The 27,395-nt window shown below is 41.6% G+C and overlaps 1 protein-coding gene across 1 annotated transcript; it reads right to left on the reverse strand.

The window, feature by feature from the left end:
- Positions 1–325: 325 nt before the first annotated feature.
- LOC143788889 (pancreatic alpha-amylase-like) lies at positions 326–27,395 on the reverse strand. Its single transcript, XM_077278814.1, has 10 exons — positions 27,216–27,395; positions 8,495–8,641; positions 8,021–8,218; positions 7,501–7,731; positions 5,034–5,167; positions 3,047–3,169; positions 1,645–1,744; positions 1,453–1,574; positions 1,032–1,157; positions 326–701 (listed from the first exon to the last, which is right to left on the reverse strand). Exons 1-10 carry the CDS (start codon positions 27,381–27,383, stop codon positions 512–514), a joined length of 1,539 nt encoding a protein of 512 aa, XP_077134929.1. The 5' UTR covers positions 27,384–27,395; the 3' UTR covers positions 326–511.

The following is a 27,395-nucleotide window of genomic DNA, read 5'->3' on the forward strand; positions in this document are numbered from 1 at the left end:
GAAATCTCGAGTAACGAGTATATTCGCTCATCACTAATGGTATGTCGTTTTCACAATGTAAGTCTATTGAGTATGAGAAAGAGGTTCCGATGAGTAGGAATTCTAGTCACATGAGTGAGAAGAGGTTCATAGTGGCACTGAAAACCAGGAACCACGGCAATCGGTAAGTATTGTATTGTACCAAACATACATATTTAGGTTTATCAGACAAAATGTTTTTTTGGAGTTCTTCTTCAAATAGAATGTAATGATTTCCTTGATTAGTTTTCACAATTCTGAAACCATTATCTCAAAACTGCTCACACCTAGTCAGGGCCTTTATTTTGTGATAGTCAATATTCCTTTAATTATATTGAAAATATAAAAAGGATTAACAACAAAGAAGATACTGTGAAAAAAACCAATCTACTCCACATGAGGCTAGTCAATGTCTCCTAATGTTCCTCCAGACTATGGAGGTCACTTCACAACATATAGTTTAGAAGGTTTAAGTTTTTCTTTAATTGAGAATTTACAATTTGGCATCGACATGAATTGCTGCGAAAGGATCTTCATCATTGTTGCTGATCTGGAAGCGACCATTGCCATTGCCGTCTACACTGATCTGTCTGCCAGTGCAGCGACCATCCTCCTTTTGTCCAGAAATCACATCACAATAGGTTCCAGCTGGAAGACCTGTGTAAAGTGTGACATCCATATACCTGAAAGAGAAAAAAAATAGGTTTAAGTGTGAAATATGTAATAACCGTTAATTTTATTTCATGCATTTCTCAGGTATTTAGGTTAACTGGAACATGTTATTCAAATGCGTGGTGGAGATATCAAATTCATTTATTAAAATGAGCTAAAAAGAATTCAGCCAGACATAGATTTATGCGTTTCTCATTATTAAAAAACGATATTTTTACCTACAGAATTGTTTTACATTTTAATTCCTCTGAAATAAATGTGATTATTACTATTATTATTTAAAATATAGCATTTTATTAATATAATATTACATTTCATATAAAGCCAAATAATTTTCCTACCAATCATCATTATTAAAGACAATGAATCCTTTGTTTCCACGTCCAAATGCAACTTGATTGCTATCATTGTCCCACCAGTTGGAAAAGGGCTGTCCATCTACCACATTACGGAAAATAGCCATGTTTCTGTACAGAAATAGATCAGAATCTTTACGCTGTGCACAATATTGAGACATTACCACATCCAGCTGTAACATAGCCTGCTTACATTATAATGAACATGACCACTGGCTTCCAAAATTTTACATTGATAAAAGTAAAGGCAATGACTGTTTCGATGGCTACTCCACATGCACAAGATTTCTATTAGGTACATTTTGTATATTAATTTACAAAGAAAAAGCATAAGAAGTGAACACAGTATACCAAACACATTTTGATTGTTGTGTAATATACATTTTGGAGTTATTTTATAACTTGCTTAATCTGGCGCCATCTGTGTTCACAGACCCAGTCATTGCCACATGTTGTGTCAGCATTGATAGTAACAGGTTTTGTGGAGCCGTCAGAGTAGCTTGGTGGTCCAATCCAGTCATTTTCATCCTATAAAATATAGTAAGAGCTATCATAGTTGATTTGAGCTTGGACCTACATTTTCTGCAAGTAATTTTACCTTGCCATTGACCCAGTTTCTAGACCACCTAAAACTGGACATGATACGTGTGAATCCATAGGGATGAGCCAACATGAAGCCAACTCCCATCTTGTAGATACTGTAGAGCAAGAAATAAATCATAGGAATTAAGCAAAAATGAATTGTTAATAATTAATAAATATTAAAAATACAGTCATTTTTATTTTCATTTCAATTATTTTTAAACCCCTTTACGACATATGACACATGTATACGTCAAAGGTCGCCTCCCTCCCATTGATGCAGGCTCCGTGCCCCTGAGCTGCGTCTTTTCAGGTACACGAAAGCTGATCTTATTCAGCTGTCATGTGTCCCTAACAGCAGCGGGTGGAATCGCAATCCACCCACTGCTGTTATCAAGATAAATGCCGCTGTCAATCTCTGAAAGCGGCATTTATAGTGCGCACACCAGAAGCGCATCACAAACCACATCCATCGGTGTCCCTGTCACATGATCACAGGGCACCTTTGAGTTGGTATGAAAACCAGGGACCTGCTGGAGCCTCCCGCTTGTCATTGCAGATCTGCTATGAGCACCACCACATGGCCGGCGTTCATAGCAGATAATCATTTCTGCCCTGCTATGTGTAGCACAAGCAATCAGAAAGCTATTGTAGCAAATAAAAAGTAAAGAAAAAAGTAAAAAAAAATAAATATATATTAAAGTTGAAATCACCCCCCTTTTGCCCCATTCAAAATAAAACAATAAATAAAAAACACATGTTTGGTATCCCTGTGTTCAGAAACACCCGATTTATCAAAATGTAAAAAGAATTAATGTTCGATAAACAGCATAATGAGAAAACAATCAAAACGCAAGAAATACGTTTTTTTTTTGGTCTCCACAACATTGCAATAAAATGCAATTACAGGAGACCAAAACATTGTATGTAGGTCACAATGGTATCAATAAAAACATCAGCTCAGTGCACAAAAAATAAGTCCTCACCCAGCCCCAGATCCGAAAAATGCACGATTTTTTATTCTCTTTTTCAAACTTTGGATTTCTTTTTCATCAGTTAAATAAAAAAGAACCAATACATGATTGGTTTCCACGATCTCATAATGACCTGGAGAATCGTAATGGCAGGTCAGGTTTAACATTTAGTGAAAATGTTACAAAAAAAACAACTGTAGAATTGCACTTTTTTGCAAACTCACTGCACTTGGATTTTTTCCCCTTTTCCCCTTTTCCAGTACATTATACAGTAAAATTAATGGTGTTGTTCAAAAGTACAACTCTTCCTGCAAAAAACAAGACCTCACATGGTCATATTGATGGAAAAATAAAAAAAGTTATGATTCTGGGGAGAAGAGGAATAAAAAATGAAAGAGCAAAAACAAAAAATTCCAAGCTGGTGAAGGGGTTAAGTAACATTACCGAGAATCAAAGAAGGTAAGAATTGAGGCTCCTCCGGCACCGTGTCCTCTCTGGTTATCATGGTTGTCTACAAATACCAGCGCTCTGTCGGATGGCATAAAACCCCATCCTTCTCCCCAGTTCCTAGAGAGAGTGGAAATAATAATAGTACATTAAATTGTAACTTTTTCTGCATTTCTTATTATATACATAAAATTATGCCTCAACAGTTTAGAGGAAAATATATTTATTTTTTACGTATTTTTTCCTGCTTTGCATTTATTTTTATTTTTAAAGAGAAACTGTCCCCACTTCTGACATATCTGTTTATATAAATTCTTGTGCTTCCATAAAATCACAATGCTGGTGCACCTATGACAAAATGCTGCATTGTATCATCACTAGAACATACAAATAAAAAGGGGGGAAATGTGCTCCAAAAAAGAGTAACACTGAATTATCGGTCATGGTAGTAATAAAAAAATTCTGAATTGTATTTATCAATAAATAAAAATTGATGACAAACAGTAATACTATAATACAAACAAGTATAGTGGATTGATGGTGAGGACACAATTAGAACATCACCGTGGGTAATGATAGGTATAAGAAGCAAGCTTATAGGGACAATGAACATTCATCATATATCAAAGTAAAAGCGCTCAGTATGTATAACAACGACAAGTCCTGATCTTGAGAGAAAATGTATACAGATGGACAGCAATCTGATGCGGCCACAAGATGGCACCTAAGTGCAGAAACAATGTTCTCACAAACTTGTCCAAGTATAAAATCAAAGAAACAGGCTACATAAATGAACTGGAAATCTTGATAAATTGTCATCAAGTATAATAAAGTGCAATGCTGTGTTTACATATGTGGGAAATGACCCAGGTGTATGTCCGTCACCCCGACGCACGTTTCGCGTTAGGCTTCCTCAGGGGGCTGTGACACAGCTCTGTGATTTTTATCTAGGTTTTGTTTATCTAGGGAGTTGCCCTTTCCTCATAGGGATTATGGTTCTTATGTATACCCATTGTGTCAGTTTCGTTTATTGTACCATCACTGTAAATTTATTAATAAATTGCAAGCTAGGTGTTACCATTGCTTTTTTCGAAGAAGTGTCTCTGCACAGTCTTACACTTTCAGCACTGATTGGATTGTGTTAGATTGCAAAAGGACACCCCACCAACTGGTAATGCCCATTTGTCAATGTATTCTTTCTTGGAGGAATCCATAGCTAGTCACATTATAGCATTAAAAGAAAAAGCTGTTCCATATTTGTAATTCATGAAGAATATAACTTTTTTTTTAAACATAGTAATAAATCACTTGGCACTCAAATGGTTTCTTTCAGATGAAAAAAGTGAACATCCCATTTATTTGTGCATCCAGTTCAAAGATTATTTAAACGTTTTCGGTCAAATCACAAGACCTTCATCAGAAATATCCTTAACAAAACTGGAAGCATAGGACAATGAGGTATATGAGCCTAGGCAACCCGGGATGGAAAGCGCACCTGGAGCGTCTCAGATCCTTGAAGAGAGAAGGAGGGTGTGTATCCACCGCTGCATATGGCACTTATAGACGTCCGGTCCGTCACGCTGTGTGGAGTGATCCCGGGGGCTGCTCCAGGTGCGCTTTCCATCCCGGGTTGCCTAGGCTCATATACCTCATTGTCCTATGCTTCCAGTTTTGTTAAGGATATTTCTGATGAAGGTCTTGTGATTTGACCGAAAACGTTTAAATAATCTTTGAACTGGATGCACAAATAAATGGGATGTTCACTTTTTTCATCTGAAAGAAACCATTTGAGTGCCAAGTGATTTATTACTATTGGATTAACGGGCTGGAAACCTGACTTGGGCACCACACAGGATCCTTGAGTGCCGTGTGTTTTGTCGTTATCTTTTTTTTTAAACATGTCACAAGATCTGACTGATACTCTTTAGTGGATTATTAAATTATTACTTGCAGTGCAAATCTACTGATCAATGTTACAACTTACTTCAGGTAAGCCATCTTCTCACCATCCCACTTGCGGATAACTTTTCCAAGTTTGGCACCATACTTAAATTCTGTTACTCTTCCAATTCCAAAGTATTCACTGGAGGAAATGGCCTCACCTCCAAGATCAATGACCTATACCATAAAGACAGAAATTTAAATATTCTTACTGCAAAGAGAATCTTAAATGTCCAAATCCTGTCATACAGCCAAATCATCTCCCATGCTTTGCACTGACGAAGGGCAACGCACTGAAACAATGTGTCTGCAAATTGAGATTTTGTAAATAACATAAATCCCAATTGTTTTGAATACCTCAACAGTATATGATAAGACAAGATTTCCCTTGGGTGCATAGGGAAATAAAGGTATATACACTATGATTAAAATTGGAAAGCTTTATTAAATACAATATATAAAAAACATCAGACAGAAATAAACAAATAGGGAACCTATAAAAACCAAGGCAACTATAATGCCAACACTGCAAGCATACAGTACTATTACACGTGAATGTACAATACGACATCCGAAAAGTACTGAGCCATGGAAACGCTATGTGATTGCAAATGCAATGCCCCGTGTCTATGAATTGGATATAACTGGACTAAATATTGCACTAAAAACAGACCTTTGTCACAAATGGATAAATATAAAGTGCAAGTGTGCTACAGGCTCCTGGTCAGGGAAGTTTGTGGGCCACAATACAGGCCTCATATGCCACAAGCATACTGCTATAGTCCTAACCAAAGTGAAACAAAATATACATAGAAACAACAGGCTATAAGCGTTTCTGAATGCCGACTTACATGTGAGATGCAAGCGTGCTGAGTATCTTTGTCGCCACCCCGACAGCGCCGTTTCGCCACTAGGGCTTCTTCCTTATGGGGGCACGTGCATCTCACATGTAAGTCGGCATTCAGAAACGCTTATAGCCTGTTGTTTCTATGTATATTTTGTTTCACTTTGGTTAGGACTATAGCAGTATGCTTGTGGCATATGAGGCCTGTATTGTGGCCCACAAACTTCCCTGACCAGGAGCCTGTAGCACACTTGCACTTTATATTTATCCATTTGTGACAAAGGTCTGTTTTTAGTGCAATATTTAGTCCAGTTATATCCAATTCATAGACACGGGGCATTGCATTTGCAATCACATAGCGTTTCCATGGCTCAGTACTTTTCGGATGTTGTATTGTACATTCACGTGTAATAGTACTGTATGCTTGCAGTGTTGGCATTATAGTTGCCTTGGTTTTTATAGGTTCCCTATTTGTTTATTTCTGTCTGATGTTTTTTATATATTGTATTTAATAAAGCTTTCCAATTTTAATCATAGTGTATATACCTTTATTTCCCTATGCACCCAAGGGAAATCTTGTCTTATCACAAATTGAGATTTTGGTATGGATTTTATTCTAAGTCATATGGCAAGGCTCGTTAAAGGGTCGATATTGACCTGTAGGATTGCTACTTCCAATAGGTGGCACTAAGTTCTCTTTCTCTCTAAAGAGACAATTTGTATATTTAATTTTGCAGAGGAGCATTGCATGGCTTATAAGCCTTCTCACACTGGCATGCCAGGCCTGGTATGTCACTCTCCAAAAAGAGACATTTTACCCCTTAGATAACATCTGTAGACAGTGTAATGACATGACATAATTTAACAACATATGCCCCGTACAAACCCCAACTACATTGGAAAACGGCATAGTAAAGGTGAGTTAAAGGGAATCTGTCACCAGATTTTTGCTACCCCATCTCAGAGCACCATGATGTAGGGGCAGAGACTCTGATTCCAGAGATGTATTACTTACTGGCCTGCATGCTGCAGCTTTGATGAAATTGCTGTTTTGTCTGCTGCAGAGCTAGCAGTTCTCTGAATGCTGAGCTCTGTATAACCCCGCCCACATCACTGATAACAGTCGCAGAAGTCACAAAAAAAGTACAGAGTAAAATACACACTAACACTGCCAAGCTGTCCTGTAAACATATTGTACCTGAGTCATCATTTTATTTCATTTCAGTGTGAATCTCCTATATTAAAAAATAAAGGAATTTCAAAAATACAATTGATGTACTTTATGCACAGCTAACAACCAAAAAACTTAATAAATTAAATTGTTGCATAAAAACTGTCCTCTATGGTACAAAAAATGACCCACAAATGGTATTGGTATCTCAGTAAGCAAAAAAAAGTTTTCCAAAATTGTTAAAAATTGTCTGTCAGTGATGACCAAAGGAACTAGCTGTGCATCAGAAACAAAAGCAGCAAAGATTCTGATTTTGTTTTTCCTTACTTAGATTCTGTTCTGTATTATGAATTTGATTACATGGTTACATTTCTGAGTACATCGAAACTGTTGTGCAGAAATGCTGTGAATTGAACGATTTTTTATTTTTACTAGGAGTTATAAAAGGGAAAAATATAATATTGGGAAAAATTGGATGTGAAATGAAAACATTACCTCCTGGAAAATAAAGGGTTTTGTACCATCAGCAAACCACTGTGTGTTGAGATTGTTCAGTCTGTCAGTGATAGCCTTGAGGTCTCCTGGCCACATGTGTTTGGCAGCATCAAATCTAAAGCCGGCAACACCAATATTAATGAGATTGTTCAAAAATTCAGCAATCTTTCCACGGACATAATCTTTTTCCAAGGCAAGATCCAAAAGACTAACAAGACGACAGTCTCTGACCTATGGAGAAAAAAATTGATGTCTTCATGAAGGGAATGATGAACAGACTTAGGCCACGGTCACAGGCTCAGCATTTGGTCAGTATTTTACCTCAGTATTTGTAAGCCAAAACCAGATAAATACAGAATTGGTGAGGTGTTTCTATTATGCTTTTTCTCTGGCTGTTCCACTCCTAGTTTTAGCTTACAAATACTGAGGTAAAATACTGACCAAATACTGAACGTGTGAACGTGGCCTAACAAATACTGTATGTAAATGTCCGGTATTAGGTAAAAATATGTATGTATACCTGGTAGGCATCACTATAATTTTCAATTTCTCCACTGCCAGTTTGACACTTGCCATCATTAAAGTCCCAGCCAGAATATGGTACAGAAGGGAAATCTCTTGATCCAGCATTGAAATAGGAGCCACAGGATGAATGAGTCCCGGCACCACCGCCAGAGCCACACATGTGATTAATGATGGCGTCCACATAGATATGTACCTAAAATCCGTGGAACAAGGAGACATTATTATTAAGGTACAGCAAGTAGAGCCAACTGGATGTAGTAATTTTGCCACAGTTATCATACATTTTTCTATACAGTGGGGATGTTTCAATTGTTGGACTAAACTTTTTAAAATCCAAATAAGATTTTGTCTATAAGATGCAGAGGCTAGGACAATTGACAGTGTTATAATATAATATACCGTTAATTTTATGTTCAGAGACTATTATATTATATTATATTATATTATATTATATTATATTTTAACTTACCCCAACATTGTTACATCTGGTCACCATGTCTCTGAACTGCTGCTCATTACCAGAGCGAGAGCAGAGGTTGTAGCTGATCGGTTGGTATCTTTCCCACCAAGGTCTCCATGGACTGGTAATAATGATATTATCATTTGGTGGAGAAATCTACAACATGCAGAAAAACATAAATAGTAATGGTACTGTATATGTTTAACAATGGAGTTATCATTTTAAACATTTTGTAGCTACATTCATAATGTAAATTCTAAAGTGCAAAAGCCGGAAGAACAATAACACAAATAGAGTCTCGTGTGAATATAAATTGGAATGGGTTTGTGGAACAACCTGCTCACCTCTTCAGGATTTGGCTTGGATTTGGCTGCTGCAGATCCACCAAAGGAAGGATGATGATTGCAGGAATAATGGGTTAAATTCTAAATAACGGATTAAATTCTGTGCTGATGTACCAAGGAATTAAACATGAATGAGGCCAAGGATCCAGGAAATAAAATATGGGGTTTATTTATCTACGCGTTTCTAAGTAACAACATTTCTTCTTCAGCACAAACCACAGATAATGTAAATTATTATATATGAGCAATAACTTTGACTAATCTCTCATGACCCTCGGTCCCCGGTGACATTTAAAATATGTTGTGTTCTGAAACTCCACAGCGTTCCATAGTCATTCATGCATTACTGACATCATACAGCCAGTGTGTGATATATGATGCTCATGGATCAGTCAGCACGTATCAGCTGCCAGGTTCCCTTCAAGCTTTACTTTAATGTTAAAGCAGCTCTAACCCTCTGTTAAAAAACTTAAAAGTGTACCTCCTTTTTGAAATCTGATTTGGTTGGCCTATTTCTACATCAATTTTTTGCATCAACATTTTGGGAACATTGGCTCATGATACTTACCTGTCTCAGGCCCAGTGTCATGCTCTGCTTCCTATGTGCCTTCAAATTATCCCTCACCTCTGCTAAACAGACCTATTTCACAAACCTTGTATCTTCATTATCCTACAACCCAAAACAACTGTTCAGCATATTTAACTCTCTCCTCCGACCACCACTGCCACCTCCAACTCCCCTCATCTCTTCCGAGGACTTTGCCACCTACTTCAAAAACAAGATCGACCAAACAAGGCAAACCTTTACTGTTCCACTACCCCAACCACTCCATATACCAGACCTCTGCTCTTCCCTAATAACCTCCCTCTCCAACATCACTGAAGGAGAGCTTACTCACCTCCTTTCCAAATTACACCTCACCACCTGTCCACTTGACCCCATCCCTTCCCACCTGCTCCCCAACCTCACTAACACGCTCATTCCAGCCCTAACCCATCTTTTCAACCTATCGCTGTCTTCTGGTACCTTCCCCTCTGCCTTCAAACATGCCACCATCACACCCATCCTCAAAAAAACTAACCTTGACCCAACTGCTACACCCAGCTATCGCCCTATATCACTGCTCCCGTTTGCTTCAAAACTCCTTGAGCAGCATGTCCATGCTCAACTTTCCTCCCACCTCTCATCTAACTCTCTCCTTGACAACCTCCATTCTGGCTTCCACCCCCACCACTCCACCAAAACTGCCCTGACAAAAATTACTAATGGCTTACAGCCAAAGCTAACAGACAGTTCTCCATCCTCCTGCTTCTCGACCTGTCCTCTGCCTTTGACACAGTCGACCACTGCCTACTGCTACAGATTCTTTCTTCCCTTGGCATCAAAGACCTTGCCCTGTCCTGGATTGCCTCATACCTTTCCGACCACACATTCAGCGTCTCCCACTACCACACTACCTCCTTATCCCGCCCTCTCTCTGTTGGAGTCCCTCAAGACTCTGTCCTAGGGCCCCTACTTTTTTCCATCCATACCCTTGGCCTAAGACAACTCATAAAGTCCCATGGCTTCCTGTACCACCTGTATGCGGACGACACTCAGATCTACCTCTCTGGCCCAGATGTCACCTCTCTGCTGTCCAGAATCCCGAAGTGTCTGTCAGCCATATCCTCCTTCTTCACCTTTGGCTTCCTAAAACTCAATGTAGACAAAGCCAAACTCATCATCTTTCCCCCATCTTGCATATCCCCCCTACCTGATCTATCTATTATGGTAAATGGCATCAAAATCTCTCCTGCACCTGAAATCCGCTGCCTTGGGGTAATTCTCGACTCTGCCCTGTCCTTCAAACCACACGTCCAAACTCCTGCCACCTCCTGTCGCCTCCAACTCAAACATATTGCTAGAATCCATCCCTTCCTCAGCCCACAATCTACCAAAACTCTTGTGCATGCCCACATCATCTCCTGCCTTGATTACTGCAACAGCCTTCTCTGTGGCCTCTCTGCTAACTCTCTTGCACCACTCCAGTCTGTCCTCAACTCTGTTGCCTGGCTAATCCACCTCTCTCCTCGCTACTCCCCTGCTTCTCCCCTCTGCAAATCGCGCCACTGGCTCCCAATTCCCCAATGGATCCAGTTCAAACTACTAACACTGGCCTACAAAGCCATCCACAACCTGTCCCCTCCCTATATCACTGAACTAATCTCCCAATATCTTCCTTCACGTAATCTCCGATCCTCCCAAGACCTCCTACTCTCCTCCACACTTATTCGTTCCTCACACAACCGCCTCCAAGATTTCTCCCGAATATCCCCCATCCTCTGGTATTCCACGCCTCAACAGGTCCGATTATCCACCTCCCTTGGATCCTTCATACAGAACCTGAAAACCCATCTCTTCAGGAAAGCCTACAGCCTGCAATAACCATTCTGCCTCCTTACCACCACCCGAGCTGCCTCCTCACGACCACCTGAGCTGCCACCTCAGAATCACCCGAGCTGCCGCCTCACCACCACCCGAGCTGCCGCACCCCCGACCTTCTGTCTCTTCCCCATTATCCCATAGAATGTAAGTCCACAAGGACAGGGTCCTCTCCTGTCTGTACCAGTTTCTCATTGTAAATTTGTTTACAGTAAACGATATCTATAACTCTGTATGTAACCCCTTTCTCATGTACAGCACCATGGAATTAATGGCGCTATATAAATAAATAATAATAATATGTGTTAGTCAGTCCATAAAGGATTGCTATCCTAACCCAGAGCACACTTCGGTTGTCATTATCTATGGCCTTAAAAGGACAGTTCAGGTGGCTACATGCTGCTTGATTATTCGGGTAGCAAATTCAAGCTGCTATCATATGTTTTCCATACGTTAATCGCACTTCCCACTTTACTCTGTTACAGCCAGGCATCTGAATAAGCAGTTGCCACTGACTACTATTTGCACATTGAGATATACTTTTATCAGGTGCATGATTGTCTCTTAAACTCTGCTATTCCTGCATGCTACTTGCACATTCAGCTCTGCCACAACAAGGTGCCTGATTGTGTTTTCAGCTCTAATTCGCACATCCGGATTGGCTAGAGCAAGGTGCTTGATTGCTTACATAGCTCTGCTTTTCCTAAGTGCTTTCTAATCATCCATGACTACAATAAGGTAACTTGATTGTCTTCTCATCTTTGCTGTTCCTGAGTGTTACCCACTCCTCCATCACTGCTACCGTATGTGCTTTATTGTCTTCTGAACTCTATCTGTACATTAATATCTGCTACATCAAGGTACTGCCTACTTTTCTCTGTAGAGTCAAGGTGTTATCCATACTCTACTGTATCTAGGCGTTCATATGCCTTCTTTTATCTACTGATCCCTGGTGCTATTCGCATACTAGGCTCTGCTGTATCTAGTACTTCCATTTCTGCTGAACCACATGCTAACCTGCATACCCAGCTCTACTCATCTTTGTTATTCCACATTCTATTTAACTAATCCAGCTTCACTGAATCACCCCTTCAAGTCTTTCTTAGTCACTCTGGTCTACTTTTCAACTAAGCCAAACCTCTTCTTCTGTTTTGGACACCAAATAATACTAGAGTTTGTGCCAAAATTAGCAAAATTTTGTTCTATTATCTGCCAAAGGCTCATTAAGCAGCCTGATTTTATTGGGAAATTTCACATTATCACATAACATATGCATGATCAATTTGGTTGCATGTGCATATTTTTTCAGTACCTGTAGAAGAGAATAGCAACTTTTTGATAGACATCTCTGTTGTTGCAGCTTAGTGAGTACAATGGATGAAGCAAGTTAAAATCTAATATGGTCAACTTTTCAGTGCTTCCTTAGCCTACCATAATCTGTCATGGGAAACTATTGCAACCAATCACATGCTTGCATTATTTCAAAAGATTCCCATGTAAATGGAGCAATGGATGGTCAATCATGCACAGGGTCACTCCATTCATTCTTCTGGGAGTGCCGAACACCAATCAAGTGCATCATTTAGCTATCTCCATCTAATATGGTAAGCCTTTTCAATCCTTCCTTTGCCCACCATCATCTGTCAAGGGAAAATATTGCAACTAATCACATTCTAGCATTAGTTCTGAGGTCAGTGATTTGCTGCAGTAGTTACATATAACACAAAAGCACCAAAAATTGCAGTCAAGCAAAGTCCAAGTAATGAAAAATAGAAAAACCTTTATTGAATAAAAACACACACATATAGGTGCACAGTAATGGCAGGCAGCAGAATCCCCTAATCAGGTCCGCATCCACAGACACTAAACCCAGGACTAAACCACAGTACATAGATATTGGTTATAGCAATGCAGCACACATAGGTAATCAGTCTAAGTACATATACAATATTAGCAAGTTTATAAGGATATTAACTGACTACCTATGTGGCCCCATAAACTCATGTCATATATATGGTACATACCGTACTATCAGAAAGGGGAAATATGCACCGTGGTCGCGTCCTCCCCGACGCGCGTTTCGGCCAGGTGGCCTTCCTCAGGGGGATCCCCCTGAGGAAGGCCACCTGGCCGAAACGCGCGTCGGGGAGGACGCGACCACGGTGCATATTTCCCCTTTCTGATAGTACGGTATGTACCATATATATGACATGAGTTTATGGGGCCACATAGGTAGTCAGTTAATATCCTTATAAACTTGCTAATATTGTATATGTACTTAGACTGATTACCTATGTGTGCTGCATTGCTATAACCAATATCTATGTACTGTGGTTTAGTCCTGGGTTTAGTGTCTGTGGATGCGGACCTGATTAGGGGATTCTGCTGCCTGCCATTACTGTGCACCTATATGTGTGTGTTTTTATTCAATAAAGGTTTTTCTATTTTTCATTACTTGGACTTTGCTTGACTGCAATTTTTGGTGCTTTTGTGTTATATATAGATATATGCAGTTGTCCTTTGTGGTCCTAGGTCTGTCTTATTTTTCATTGGTCATTTTATGCCTTATGTGTTGTGAATTTGGATTCTGGGCTCCCCCGGTGGCCGCTTGTGGAATTGGACTTGTCATCCTCTTTCCTGTTTCACCTGGTTCCATCAGTAGTGGGTGTCGCTATTTAAGCTCATTTCTCTGGTGGTTTCTTGCCGGTCAACAATGTTATCTGATGCCTCTCAGTGCTTGTTCCTGCTTCTAGACAACTACTAGATAAGTTGGACTTTTGTCCATGTTTTGTTTTGCCTATTTGTTCCAGTTCACAGCTGAAGTTTTGTTACTGTGTCTGGAAAGCTCTCGTTGATCAGGGATTGCTACTCTGGCGTTATGAGTTAATGCCAGAGTTTAAGGTAATCTCTGGATGGTGTTTTGTTAGTGTTTTTCTGCTGACCATGAAAGTATACTATCTGTCTTCTGCTATCTAGTAAGCGGACCTCAAATTTGCTAAGACTATTTTCCTGCTGCGTTTGTTGTTTCATCTGAACTCACCGTCATTATATGTGGGGGGCTACTGTCTTCTTTGGAATATTTCTCTAGAGGTGAGCCAGGTCTTATATTTCCCTCTGCTAGCTATTTAGGTCTTAGGCCAGAGCTGGGCATCTAGCGATAAATAGGAAATGCTACCTGGCTATTTCTAGTTGCGCGGCAGGCTTAGTTCATGGTCAGTATAGTTCCATCTTCCGAGAGCTTGTCCCTCTATAGGCTTGCTATGATCTCTGCCTGCAGAGATCATGACAGTTTGACCGGCCCGTAAAGTGTTAAAGACCCAGGTTTAGAAAGGAGAGTTATAAGAAGTCTGCTGGAATTTTTTTTTTTTTTTTTCCTCCAGTCTGCCTTGCTGCAGTCTTTTTTCTCTCTCTCCTCCTAATCTCTGTATGCTCTGTGTGCACCTGACAATAATGGATCTCCAGAGTGTAACTGCGGGTTTGAATAATCTCATCACGAAAGTACAAAATTTACAAGATTTTGTGGTACATGCTCCGGTATCTGAGCCGAGAATTCCTTTGCCGGAGTTCTTCACAGGGAATAGAGCTAGCTTCCAGAATTTCCGAAATAATTGTAAGCTTTATTTGTCCCTGAAGTCTCGTTCAGCTGGAGACCCTGCTCAGCAGGTTAGGATTGTGATTTCCTTGCTCAGGGGTGACCCTCAAGATTGGGCCTTCTCATTGCCAGCAGGGGATCCTGCGTTACGCGATGTGGATGCGTTTTTTCTGGCCTTGGGCTTGCTTTATGAGGAACCTCATTTGGAACTTCAGGCAGAAAAAACTTTGATGGCACTATCTCAGGGGCAAGACGAAGCTGAAGTTTTCTGCCAAAAATTCCGTAAATGGTCTGTGCTTACTCAGTGGAATGAGTGCGCCTTGGCGGCAACTTTCAGAGAAGGTCTCTCTGATGCCGTTAAGGATGTTATGGTGGGGTTCCCTTTGCCTGCAGGTCTGAATGAGTCCATGACAATGGCTATTCAGATTGATAGGCGTCTGCGGGAGCGCAAACCGGTGCACCATCTGGCGGTGTCTATGGAAAAGACGCCAGAAAGTATGCAGTGTGATAGAATTCTGTCCAGGAGCGAGCGACAGAATTTTAGACGGAAGAATGGATTGTGTTTCTATTGTGGGGATTCTACTCATGTTATATCAGCATGCTCTAGGCGTACAAAGAAGCTTGATAAGTCTGTTTCCATTGGCACCATTCAGTCTAAGTTTATTTTGTCTGTAACCCTGATTTGTTCTTTGTCATCCATTGCCACGGACGCCTATGTTGACTCTGGCGCCGCTCTGAGTCTTATGGATTGGTCCTTTGCCAATCGTTGTGGTTTTGATTTAGAGCCTTTGGAGACTCTTATTCCTCTGAAGGGGATTGACTCCACCCCATTGGCTAATAATAAACCACAATACTGGACACAAGTAACCATGCGTATCGATCCGGATCACCAGGAGATTATTCGTTTCCTGGTGCTGTATAATTTACATGACGATTTGGTACTGGGATTGCCATGGTTGCAGTCTCACAACCCAGTCTTGGACTGGAGAGCAATGTCTGTGTTGAGCTGGGGATGTAAGGGTATTCATGGGGACGTACCTTTGGTTTCTATTTCGTCGTCCATTCCCTCTGAAGTCCCTGAGTTCCTCTCTGATTATCAAGACGTCTTTGACGAACCCAAGCTTGGGTCGTTACCTCCGCACCGTGAGTGCGATTGTGCCATAGATTTGATACCGGGTTGTAAATATCCAAAGGGTCGTTTGTTTAATTTGTCTGTGCCGGAACATGCTGCTATGCGGGAATATATAAAGGAGTCTTTGGAAAAGGGACATATTCGTCCATCTTCTTCTCCCTTGGGAGCTGGGTTTTTCTTTGTCTCAAAAAAAGACGGCTCTTTGAGACCATGTATTGATTATCGGCTTCTGAATAAGATCACTGTTAAGTATCAATACCCATTGCCATTGCTTACTGATTTGTTTGCTCGTATTGAGGGTGCTAAGTGGTTCTCTAAAATTGATCTTCGTGGGGCGTATAATTTGGTGCGGATCAGGCAGGGGGATGAGTGGAAGACCGCATTTAATACGCCCGAGGGCCACTTTGAGTATTTGGTCATGCCTTTTGGTCTTTCTAATGCCCCTTCAGTTTTCCAGTCTTTTATGCATGATATTTTCCGCGATTTTCTGGATAAATTTATGATAATATATCTGGATGATATTCTGATTTTTTCTGATGACTGGGACTCTCATGTCCAGCAGGTCAGGAGAGTTTTTCAGGTTCTGCGGTCTAATTCTTTATGTGTGAAGGGGTCTAAGTGCGTTTTTGGGGTCCAGAAAATTTCCTTTTTGGGGTATATTTTTTCTCCCTCTTCCATTGAGATGGATCCCGTCAAGGTGCAAGCTATTTGTGACTGGACTCAGCCCTCCTCTCTTAAGGGTCTTCAGAGATTTTTGGGCTTTGCCAACTTTTACCGCCGATTTATTGCTGGTTTTTCGGATGTCGTTAAACCACTGACTGATGTGACCAGACAAGGCGCTGATGTTGCTAATTGGTCCCCTCATGCTGTAGAGGCCTTTCAGGAGCTTAAGCGCCGTTTTGCCTCTGCCCCTGTGTTGCGTCAGCCTGATGTGAATCTGCCTTTTCAGGTTGAGGTTGACGCTTCGGAGATCGGAGCTGGGGCAGTGTTGTCGCAGAAAGGTTCCGACTGCTCCGTCATTAGGCCTTGTGCCTTCTTTTCTCGCAAATTTTCGCCCGCAGAGCGGAATTATGATGTTGGGAATCGGGAGCTTTTGGCCATGAAGTGGGCTTTTGAGGAGTGGCGCCATTGGCTCGAGGGGGCTAGGCATCAGGTGGTGGTATTGACTGACCACAAAAATTTGATTTATCTTGAGACTGCCAGACGCCTGAATCCTAGACAGGCGCGCTGGTCTTTATTTTTTTCTCGCTTTAATTTTGTGGTGTCATACCTACCGGGTTCTAAGAATGTTAAGGCAGATGCCCTTTCTAGGAGTTTTGACCCGGACTCTCCTGGTAATTCTGAACCCACAGGTATCCTTAGGGAGGGAGTAATTTTGTCGGCCGTTTCTCCTGATCTGCGGCGGTCCTTGCAAGAGTTTCAGGCGGATAGACCGGATCGTTGTCCGCCTGATAGACTGTTTGTTCCGGATGATTGGACCAGCAGAGTCATCTCTGAGGTACATTCTTCTGCATTGGCAGGTCATCCCGGAATTTTTGGTACCAGGGATTTGGTGGCAAGATCCTTCTGGTGGCCTTCCCTGTCACGAGATGTGCGAGTCTTTGTGCAGTCATGTGACGTTTGTGCTCGGGCCAAGTCTTGTAGTTCTCGGGCTAGCGGACTGCTGTTGCCCTTGCCTATTCCTAAGAGGCCTTGGACACACATCTCGATGGATTTTATTTCAGATCTGCCTGTTTCCCAGAAGATGTCTGTCATCTGGGTGGTCTGTGACCGTTTCTCTAAAATGGTCCATTTGGTTCCTCTGCCCAAGTTGCCTTCTTCTTCTGAGTTGGTTCCTCTGTTTTTTCAGAATGTTGTCCGATTGCACGGTATTCCTGAGAATATTGTTTCTGACAGAGGTACCCAATTTGTGTCTAGATTTTGGCGGGCATTCTGTGCTAGGATGGGCATAGATTTGTCTTTTTCATCTGCTTTTCACCCTCAGACTAATGGCCAGACCGAGCGGACTAATCAGACCCTTGAGACATATCTGAGGTGTTTTGTCTCTGCTGACCAGGATGATTGGGTTGCTTTTTTGCCATTGGCAGAGTTCGCCCTCAATAATCGGGCCAGTTCTTCCACCTTGGTGTCCCCGTTTTTCTGTAATTCGGGGTTTCACCCTCGATTTTCCTCCGGTCAGGTGGAATCCTCGGATTGTCCTGGAGTGGATGCGGTGGTGGAGAGATTGCATCACATCTGGGGGCAGGTTATGGACAATTTGAAGTTGTCCCAGGAGAAGACTCAGCGTTTTGCCAACCGTCATCGTCGTGTTGGTTCTCGGCTTTGTGTTGGAGATTTGGTGTGGTTGTCTTCTCGTTTTGTCCCTATGAGGGCCTCTTCTCCTAAGTTTAAACCTCGGTTCATCGGCCCTTATAGAATATTGGAGATTCTTAATCCTGTTTCTTTCCGTTTGGACCTCCCTGCGTCCTTTTCCATTCATAACGTTTTTCATCGGTCGTTATTGCGCAGGTATGAGGTACCTGTTGTACCTTCAGTTGAGCCTCCTGCTCCGGTGTTGGTTGAGGGTGAGTTGGAGTACGTTGTGGAGAAAATTTTGGACTCTCGTGTTTCCAGACGGAAACTCCAGTATCTGGTCAACTGGAAGGGTTACGGCCAGGAGGATAATTCTTGGGTCAATGCATCTGATGTTCATGCTTCTGATCTTGTTCGTGCCTTCCATAGGGCTCATCCTGGTCGCCCTGGTGGATCTGGTGAGGGTTCGGTGCCCCCTCCTTGAGGGGGGGGTACTGTTGTGAATTTGGATTCTGGGCTCCCCCGGTGGCCGCTTGTGGAATTGGACTTGTCATCCTCTTTCCTGTTTCACCTGGTTCCATCAGTAGTGGGTGTCGCTATTTAAGCTCATTTCTCTGGTGGTTTCTTGCCGGTCAACAATGTTATCTGATGCCTCTCAGTGCTTGTTCCTGCTTCTAGACAACTTCTAGATAAGTTGGACTTTTGTCCATGTTTTGTTTTGCCTATTTGTTCCAGTTCACAGCTGAAGTTTTGTTACTGTGTCTGGAAAGCTCTCGTTGATCAGGGATTGCTACTCTGGCGTTATGAGTTAATGCCAGAGTTTAAGGTAATCTCTGGATGGTGTTTTGTTAGTGTTTTTCTGCTGACCATGAAAGTATACTATCTGTCTTCTGCTATCTAGTAAGCGGACCTCAAATTTGCTAAGACTATTTTCCTGCTGCGTTTGTTGTTTCATCTGAACTCACCGTCATTATATGTGGGGGGCTACTGTCTTCTTTGGAATATTTCTCTAGAGGTGAGCCAGGTCTTATATTTCCCTCTGCTAGCTATTTAGGTCTTAGGCCAGAGCTGGGCATCTAGCGATAAATAGGAAATGCTACCTGGCTATTTCTAGTTGCGCGGCAGGCTTAGTTCATGGTCAGTATAGTTCCATCTTCCGAGAGCTTGTCCCTCTATAGGCTTGCTATGATCTCTGCCTGCAGAGATCATGACACTTATGGGTTTATCTATTAGGACAGACTATGTATGCCACTGAATATTGCAGTAGTTACATGTCATCAATGCACCTGGAAAATAAAAAACAATATGCGGGAACTGCTTGAGTATCAGTACTGGAGAAAAAGAGGAATTAGTTGATAAGTAATGTTTGTTTTTGTTTTTATTATTTTTATTATCTTAATGTATTATGTTACATTTTTGGTATGTAAACATCTTTAAAACATTATTCCCATAATATTCCCTATATCCATTTGGTCCCACTGCTGGGGCTCCAGAAATCCCAAGATTGAGGCTCTGGAAGCTCACCAATCATGCTATGAAGTGCTGTCTGGAGTAGAGTGTAGGTACCCAAGCTCGACCTCTGTTACATTCATTGTCCAGGAGAGTGTAACACCCCAAGAAGTCGGTTGTAACAGTGGTATTGCCTTCCTCACGGGGAGGGTGATGCCATGCCTGGAAACGAGGAAGTATCCCTTTAACAGGTAACACGTACATACAACACTTTTCTGACTGCAGGCCAGAAGGGGGAGCTCTGATCCAGTTTGTGGGTGGCTTCCCTATATATTCTGGCTGGAGGAGGAGTTAGGAGGGCAGTCTAGAGAAGAGCTGGAGCCGTGCAGACACGAAATTCTGCAGCTCCTGACAGAGCAGATTGTAAGAGACTGTGAGGGGAGATGAGGCAAAGGAGATGAAAGATACTGGGAGTGGAGCTGCGAGTAGGCTAACTCCAGAATCAGCACAGAAACCGGAGCCCGGAATTCTGAGGTTGTGGGGGTAACTGTATGCCCCACAGCAGAAACCGGCAGGCAGGAGATTTCAAGTCTCCTGGCCACCATTAACACCCGAAGGCACAGCAGCATATAGAGCCCAGAATCACCACAAGAAAGGACACCTGTAAAACGGCTTGAGTTTTAGAAAGGGGACAGAGAGAAAGAGAGGACCTTGTGAGAAGACTCAGGCAACAAGGGACATACACTACAGCGCAGTAAGGAAGGCTTCCAACCCCACCTGGCTAGGGGATCTCCGAATCGCTTCCAGGCTGGCCGGACCTTACCATCATCTGCTACCGGTACCCTGGACTGTGGCTGCATACTACCAGTGAAAGGTAAAGAGACTGCAACCTTGTGTCCTCTAATTCTTTCTGGCACCACACCATCTACCATCTTTGTCTACTACACCGGGAGCCCTGGGGACTAAGCTTCACCTGTGGGAAGCCATTCCATCCCTGCTGCAATAACATCATCCCCAGAGGGCCCCTTTAAGCAACGTCAGTCATCCCTGACTGAATAACACAGGTGGCGTCACGAACATTCTTTATTTTCTTTCAAAACAACCCCTTTAAAGACCTTCCCTTTAACTTGGACACCCAGGGCCATGGACCAGGTCGCTGCCACTGTGACTATCCCTTTAATGACTGCCGGACCCGGTACCGAGTATCCCCTAGGCCCTAGCGAGGCGCTCCAAGGGTTTTAGAGAAAGTCAAGTGCTGTACTACAGTAGGCTTTCTCCAGCAGCCCACTTAACAATTAATGGATTGGAGGCAAATCATGCGCACCACCACTCCATTCAATATGAGGCTGTAGATCCCTGTTCTCAAGGTTCATGAGCTTCAATCACAGGGCAATTGGGTGCCCCAGCAGTCAAACCACCAGCAATTCAATAAGTTTTCCACTATCTTGTGTATAATGGATAATTTGATTTTTGGGAAATACCATATTTTTTGAACTATAAGATGCAGGTGACTATAAGATGCACTTAGGTTTTAAGAGGACGAAATTAGGGAAAAAAAATGTAAGTAAAAAATGTGGTCAATTCTGTACTTAATATCCCCTATCCTGGTATATATAGTCCCTTCATCCCCATCCTGATAAACATGGCCCCCTCATTCCTATCCTGGTATGCCCCCTCATCCCTATCCCGGTGTGCATGGCCCCCTCATCCTTTTCCTGGTGTGCATGTCCCCCTCATCCCTATCCTGGCAGGAATGATCGCCCTCATCCCTATACTAGTATGCATGGCCCCATCCCTATCCTGGTATTCAGGGCCCCCATCTCCTCCTAGTATGCATGGCCCCATCCTTATCCTGGTATGCAGGGCCCCCATCCCGGTCCTGGTATGCATGGCCCCATTCTTATGATTGGCCCTCACCCACATCCTGGTATGCATGGCCCCACGAGAAAACATTTAAAAAAAAACATTACACTTGGGGCTATGCATACCGGGACAGGGTAGGAGGCCACTCATACCAATATACTATTATTAAAGAGAAATGAATATTCATTGCCCTCCACGCCCATGGGTGTGGAATGCAGTGAATATTCATTTCTCTTTAGCAGAAGGCACAGGAATTAGACGGAGCCGCCGGCTCCAGCCTCCTGTGACTCACTGCTCTGCTGGTGCCGCTCCCTCACCTCTCCACCACAGCCAGAGCTGGTACATCCGGACTATAAGACACATCCCCCATTTTCCTCCACATTTTGGAGGAAAAAAGTACATCTTATAGTCCGCAAAATACGGTAAGTTGTCAATTTTACTAAATTCATATTATATCCATTATAGGGAATCTGTCACTAGGTTTTGGATTGTAATCTGAGAGCACCATGATGTAGTAGAAGACTGCTTGATTACTGTGATGTGTCATTTACTAAGCTGTGTTTTGCTGTGTCAATACAATCAGTGCTTTATGAGCAGGAAATTATCACTACAGGACAACTGACCTCATGTCTCCAAATCCAACCACACCCTCACCAATGATTAGCAGCTTTCTGCCACTATACAATGTACACAGAAAACTGCCCATCAGTGGTGTGATTTATTAACTACTCCACCCTCTCTGTATTAACACCTTTTTTTCTTTTACTTTCTCACCTAACCCTTTACAAGTGTTTGTCATGCTTTTTGTAGTCATCTTTTTACCTATTTAAGGCCTCCAGTTGTTGAACCTTGTTGCCTTGGTTTTCATACCTTGAGAAAAGTGCCGATCCAACGCAGAAACGCGATGGTATTAATAAAAAACATTTTGGAATCCCAAGCCGCTTCATTCTCCCAGCGCAGCCTGCTTAAACATGCCAGCATCCATTTTTGCCAATCAGTGGTGTGGGCATATAATATAAGCTATCTTTTACCAATGGCCTCCTCTCAATAAATAAATATATAAAAATATAAGGGCAGTAAATGCAGTTTATAAAAAATAAATATAAATAATGTAATACTGTTCTTTTATGTCTTGTGCACTTGATGACCTAATCTTGACATATTCTTGATGCATTCATTTGACCAGCCCTATTTTTTTAATCTTTCATATGCACTTGTTTTTTTATATACTGTTTATAAGTACTGGCCTTATATTTTGATATATTTATTGTGAGGAGGCTACTTTTGCCTATATTATATCTGTATAATTTACCGTATTTCTTGTGAATTTTGTTTACTCCTATGCTTACCTACCAATTTTTATGTTTGTTTTCCTGTATGAGTTTTTTTTTTCACCCCAAAGCATGTTTTCACCTTCCAGACCAGGCCAATTTTTTCAATTCTGACCACTGTCAATTTACAAGGTAATAACTCTGGAACATTTCAATGGATCCCACTGATTCTGAGAATGTTTTTCAAGACATATTGTACTTCATGATAGTGGTAAAATTTCTTTGATATGACTTACGTTTATTTGTGAAAAAAATTGCAAATTTGACAAAAATGTTGCATTTTCATAATTGTAACAGAAGAAATTGCACCATTCAATTTGATGTGCCATTTCATCTAAGTACACTGATACCTTATATGTGGAGGAAAACTGTTTGGGTGCACAGAAGGGCTTGAAAGGGAAGGAGCGCCATTTGACTTTCTGAATGCAAAATTTACTGGACTAATCAGCGGACACCATGTTGCATATGGAATGCCCCTGATATGCCTAAACAGTGGAAAAAACCCACAAGTGACACCATTTTAGAAATTAGATCCTCCCAGGGACTTCACAAAAGTTTAAAATGTTGAGCCGTGAAAATAAAAAAAATCAAATGTTTCCCACAAAAATGCTTTTTAGCACTGAATGTTTTGGGATGTCATTATGATTTAAAAAGAGAAAACACAATAGTTTGACAATAAATGGCTTCACCCAACCAAAACTGTGGTCCACCTCGCTTTTATGCTTGCTTAAAAAGACTGACACCGCTGGATCACTGGTCCTATAGCATCAATAGTGCCTTTATCTGCCTCATTATAGGGAATCTTCCATTGGATGTTCCATCTGAATCACATATTTCAGAGATTTACACAGAAATCCCGGGATATATGTGAGCCAAGACTTACTGCGATCTTTAGGAGGCAGAATGAACAAATCAACAGCAGGTAAATAATTGGTTTTATTTCTTTTTTATGCCATTCCTTGTGTGGTATAAGTGATTAAACAACTTTATTCTTTGGGACAGTGTGATTACAGCGATGCCAAATTTATATAGAGTTTTTATGTTTGGCAACTGTCACACAGTAAAGGACGTTTCTTTATTGCAAAGTTTTTGCAACAAGTTTTTGCATCACTATATTTAGACACCTATAACATTTCCAGATTATGACAGACAGAGTCATGTGACAGCTTATTTTTATTCTGTTTTAATTGGTACCATTTCTGGACACGTGACATTTTTTTTAATCACTTTCGATTCTGATTTTTGGGAGGTAGAATAAACAAAAAAACAGCAATTAAGGAATTCTTTTTGTGTTTTTTTAATACCGTTCCGTGTTTGGTAAAATTGATAAAGCAGCTTTATTCTTCATGTCAGCACGATTACAGCGATACCCCATTTATATCTTTTTTTATGTTTTGGAAAACTATTTATAGAAAAAATAACCATTTTTGCATGGCTCTATTCTGAGAGCTATTAATTTTTTATTTTTCTGCTGATGGAGCTTTATGGTGGTGTGTTTTTTGTGGGACAAGATGATATTTTCAGCGGTACCATATTTACCGTATATACTCGAGTATAAGCCGACCCGATTATAAGCCGACCCCCCTAATTTTGCCACAAAAAAACTGGGAAAACTTAATGACTTGAGTATGTCTAGGGTGGAAAATGCAGCAGCTACCGGTAAATTTCAAAAGTAAAAATAGATACCAATAAAAGTAAAATTACTTGAGACATCAGTAGGTTAAGTGTTTTTGAATATCCATATTGAATCAGGAGCCCCATATAATGCTCCATAAAGTTTGATGGGCCCCATTAGATGCTCCATATTAAAATATGACTCATATAATCCTGCATAAAGGGTAATAAGGGCCCCATAAGATGCTCCATAGAGATATTTGCCCTATATAGTGCTGCACAAACGTTATGGCCCCATAAGATGCTCCATACAGACACTTGCCCCATATAATGCTGCACAAATGTTATGGCCCCATAAGATCATCCATACAGTCACTTGCCCCATATAGTGCTGCACAAGCGTTATGGCCCCATAAGATGCTCCGTACAGTCACTTGCCCCATATAGTGCTGCACAAGCGTTATGGCCCCATAAGATGCTCCATACAGTCACTTGCCCCATTATAATGCTGCACAAGTGTTATGGCCCCATAAGATCATCCGTACAGACACTTGCCCCTTATAGTGCTGCACAATCGTTATGGCCCCATAAGATGCTCCGTACAGTCACTGCCCCTTATAGTGCTGCACAATCGTTATGGCCCCATAAGATGCTCCATACAGTCACTGCCCCTTATAGTGCTGCACAATCATTATGGCCCCATAAGATGCTCCATACAGTCACTGCCCCTTATAATGCTGCACAAGCGTTATGGCCCCATACAGATGCTCCGTACAGTCACTGCCCCATATGCTTTTGCTGCGATAAAAAAAAAAATCACATACTCACCTCTCTTCGCTCAGGACCCCCGGCACTTTCAATATTTACCTGCTCCTCGTGCGGCTCCGTCTTCAGCACTGACGTTCAGCAGAAGGCGCGCACTGACTACGTCACTGCACCCTCTGACCTGAGCGTCACAGCCAGAGGATGCAGATGACGGAGCTGCTCCGGAACGAGGAGCGGTAAATATCATTCAGCGCCGTATACTCACCTACTGCTGGTGCTGTGCAGTCCCTGCTTCTTCCAGTGCTGCATCTTCTTCCTGTATTGAGTGGTCACAGTTACCGCTCATTACCGAAATTATTATGCGGCTCCACCTCTATGGGAGGTGGAGCCGCATATTCATTGCTGTAATGAGCGGGACCATGTGACCGCTCAGTACAAGAAGACTACGCAGCGCTGGAAGAAGCAGGGGCGCGCAGGGACCGCGCCAGCAGTAGGTGAGTATAATTAGATAGCCCCCGCCCCCCCTCCCCTGCCGACCCCCGGGTATGACTCGAGTATAAGCATAGAGGGGGACTTTCAGCCCCAAAAAATGGGCTGAAAATCTCGGCTTATATACGGTATTTACATTCATCTTTTTGATCACGTTTTATTGCACTTTTTGTTTGATGGTATGATGATAAAGCATAGTTTTTTGCCTGTTTTTTTGTGGTGTTCACTTATGGGGTTAACTAGTGGGATAGTTTTATTGGTCGGGTCGTTACGAACATGGCGATACCAAATATGTGCACGGATTTTGTTTATATTTTCTTTACATAAATAAATGTAATATTTATTATTGAATTAATATTTTTTCATAATAATCTAATAATAATCTTTATTTTTCTAAAGCGACAACATATTCTGCAGTGCTTTACAGTTTGCACGCATTATCATCGCTGTCCCCGATGGGGCTCACAATCTAAATTCCTTATCAGTATGTCTTTGAAATGTGGGAGGAAACCAGAGTACCGGAGGAAACCCACGCAAACACGGGGAGAACATACAAACTCCTTGCAGATGTCCTTGGTGTTATTTTCATTTTGTTTTGTTCTTCATTTTTAATAACTTTTTTTTACTTTTTTACATTGTTCTAGAATGTGACATCAACAGTATAGTGACAGATCACTGATCTGACACTCTGCAATACTTCTGCACTGAAGGGCATCGGAGCAGTATTTGACGGGCAGGGAAGGAGGCATGTTAGCTCCTGCTCTTAGCAGGCGTTCACAGGCTACCATTCCTGCAGGACCCTGTAGGACCCTGCGGCCATCTTGTGGCCCTAGGTCACAATGGAGACCATCAGCACAATGTGATCATATTGGAAGCTCACTCCCACTGCGATGCTCCTCGATGTCGCTGTAATCAGATCATGGGCGTTGCTGCAGGATGTTAGCTCTCACATAGGTTTACCACCCACACCCAATTGCTGCAGTGCTTAGTGTGAGCCCATTCGATCGCGGCACCATATTTATATGGTGGTTTGCGGTAGCACCACTTCCATGGCACCGTATATATACAGCGCATGTCAAGAAGGGATTAATAGATGTGATTTTAACAGTAATATTATAAAGTAATTATCAGGGGGTTTTTTTATCATGCTGTTATCTTAGTTTGTACATATTTTTTGTAGGCTTATTGATTTTTTTATGTGAATTGGCCATTTACTGTTTACTGAATATTTTTCATAGATTTTGCCAAATTCAAATTATTGTAGTAAATAATTTATAATTTATGACATTTAAAGGGCAGAGCATAATGATAGCAAAGTAGACAGCTATCTTTCTGTAGTCATTTTAAACAACATAATAAACCTAACAAATCAGTTAATACAAAAATGTAAAACCCATAACATTTAACATTCCTACTGATTTATATTGACCTACCCACCTGGATGCCTCCAAATCCATTGGGTCCCAAGTATCTTTCACATTCTTCTGCAATGTCATCCCACCTCCACTCAAATAAATGAACGATTGATGTTCGTCCATATTTAGTGTTGGGATTGTACTGAGCTGAGCATAGCCCAATAGCCACCAACAGTAGAAGGAGCTTCATCCTGCCCGCTAA

The sequence above is a fragment of the Ranitomeya variabilis genome, chromosome 8 (assembly GCF_051348905.1).
Source record: "Ranitomeya variabilis isolate aRanVar5 chromosome 8, aRanVar5.hap1, whole genome shotgun sequence".
Classification (NCBI taxonomy): Eukaryota; Metazoa; Chordata; class Amphibia; order Anura; family Dendrobatidae; genus Ranitomeya; species Ranitomeya variabilis.

Coding starts and splice junctions, on each gene's coding strand:
- LOC143788889 (XM_077278814.1), bottom strand. CDS start 27,383: ATGAAGCTCCTTCTACTGTTGGTGGCTATTGGGCTATGCTCAGCTCAG. Junction 8,219..8,494: donor CCAGATGTAACAATGTTGGG/GTAAGTTAAAAT, acceptor CACGGATTTTAG/GTACATATCTATGTGGACGC. Junction 1,745..3,046: donor CTTACCTTCTTTGATTCTCG/GTAATGTTACTT, acceptor CTTGCTCTACAG/TATCTACAAGATGGGAGTTG.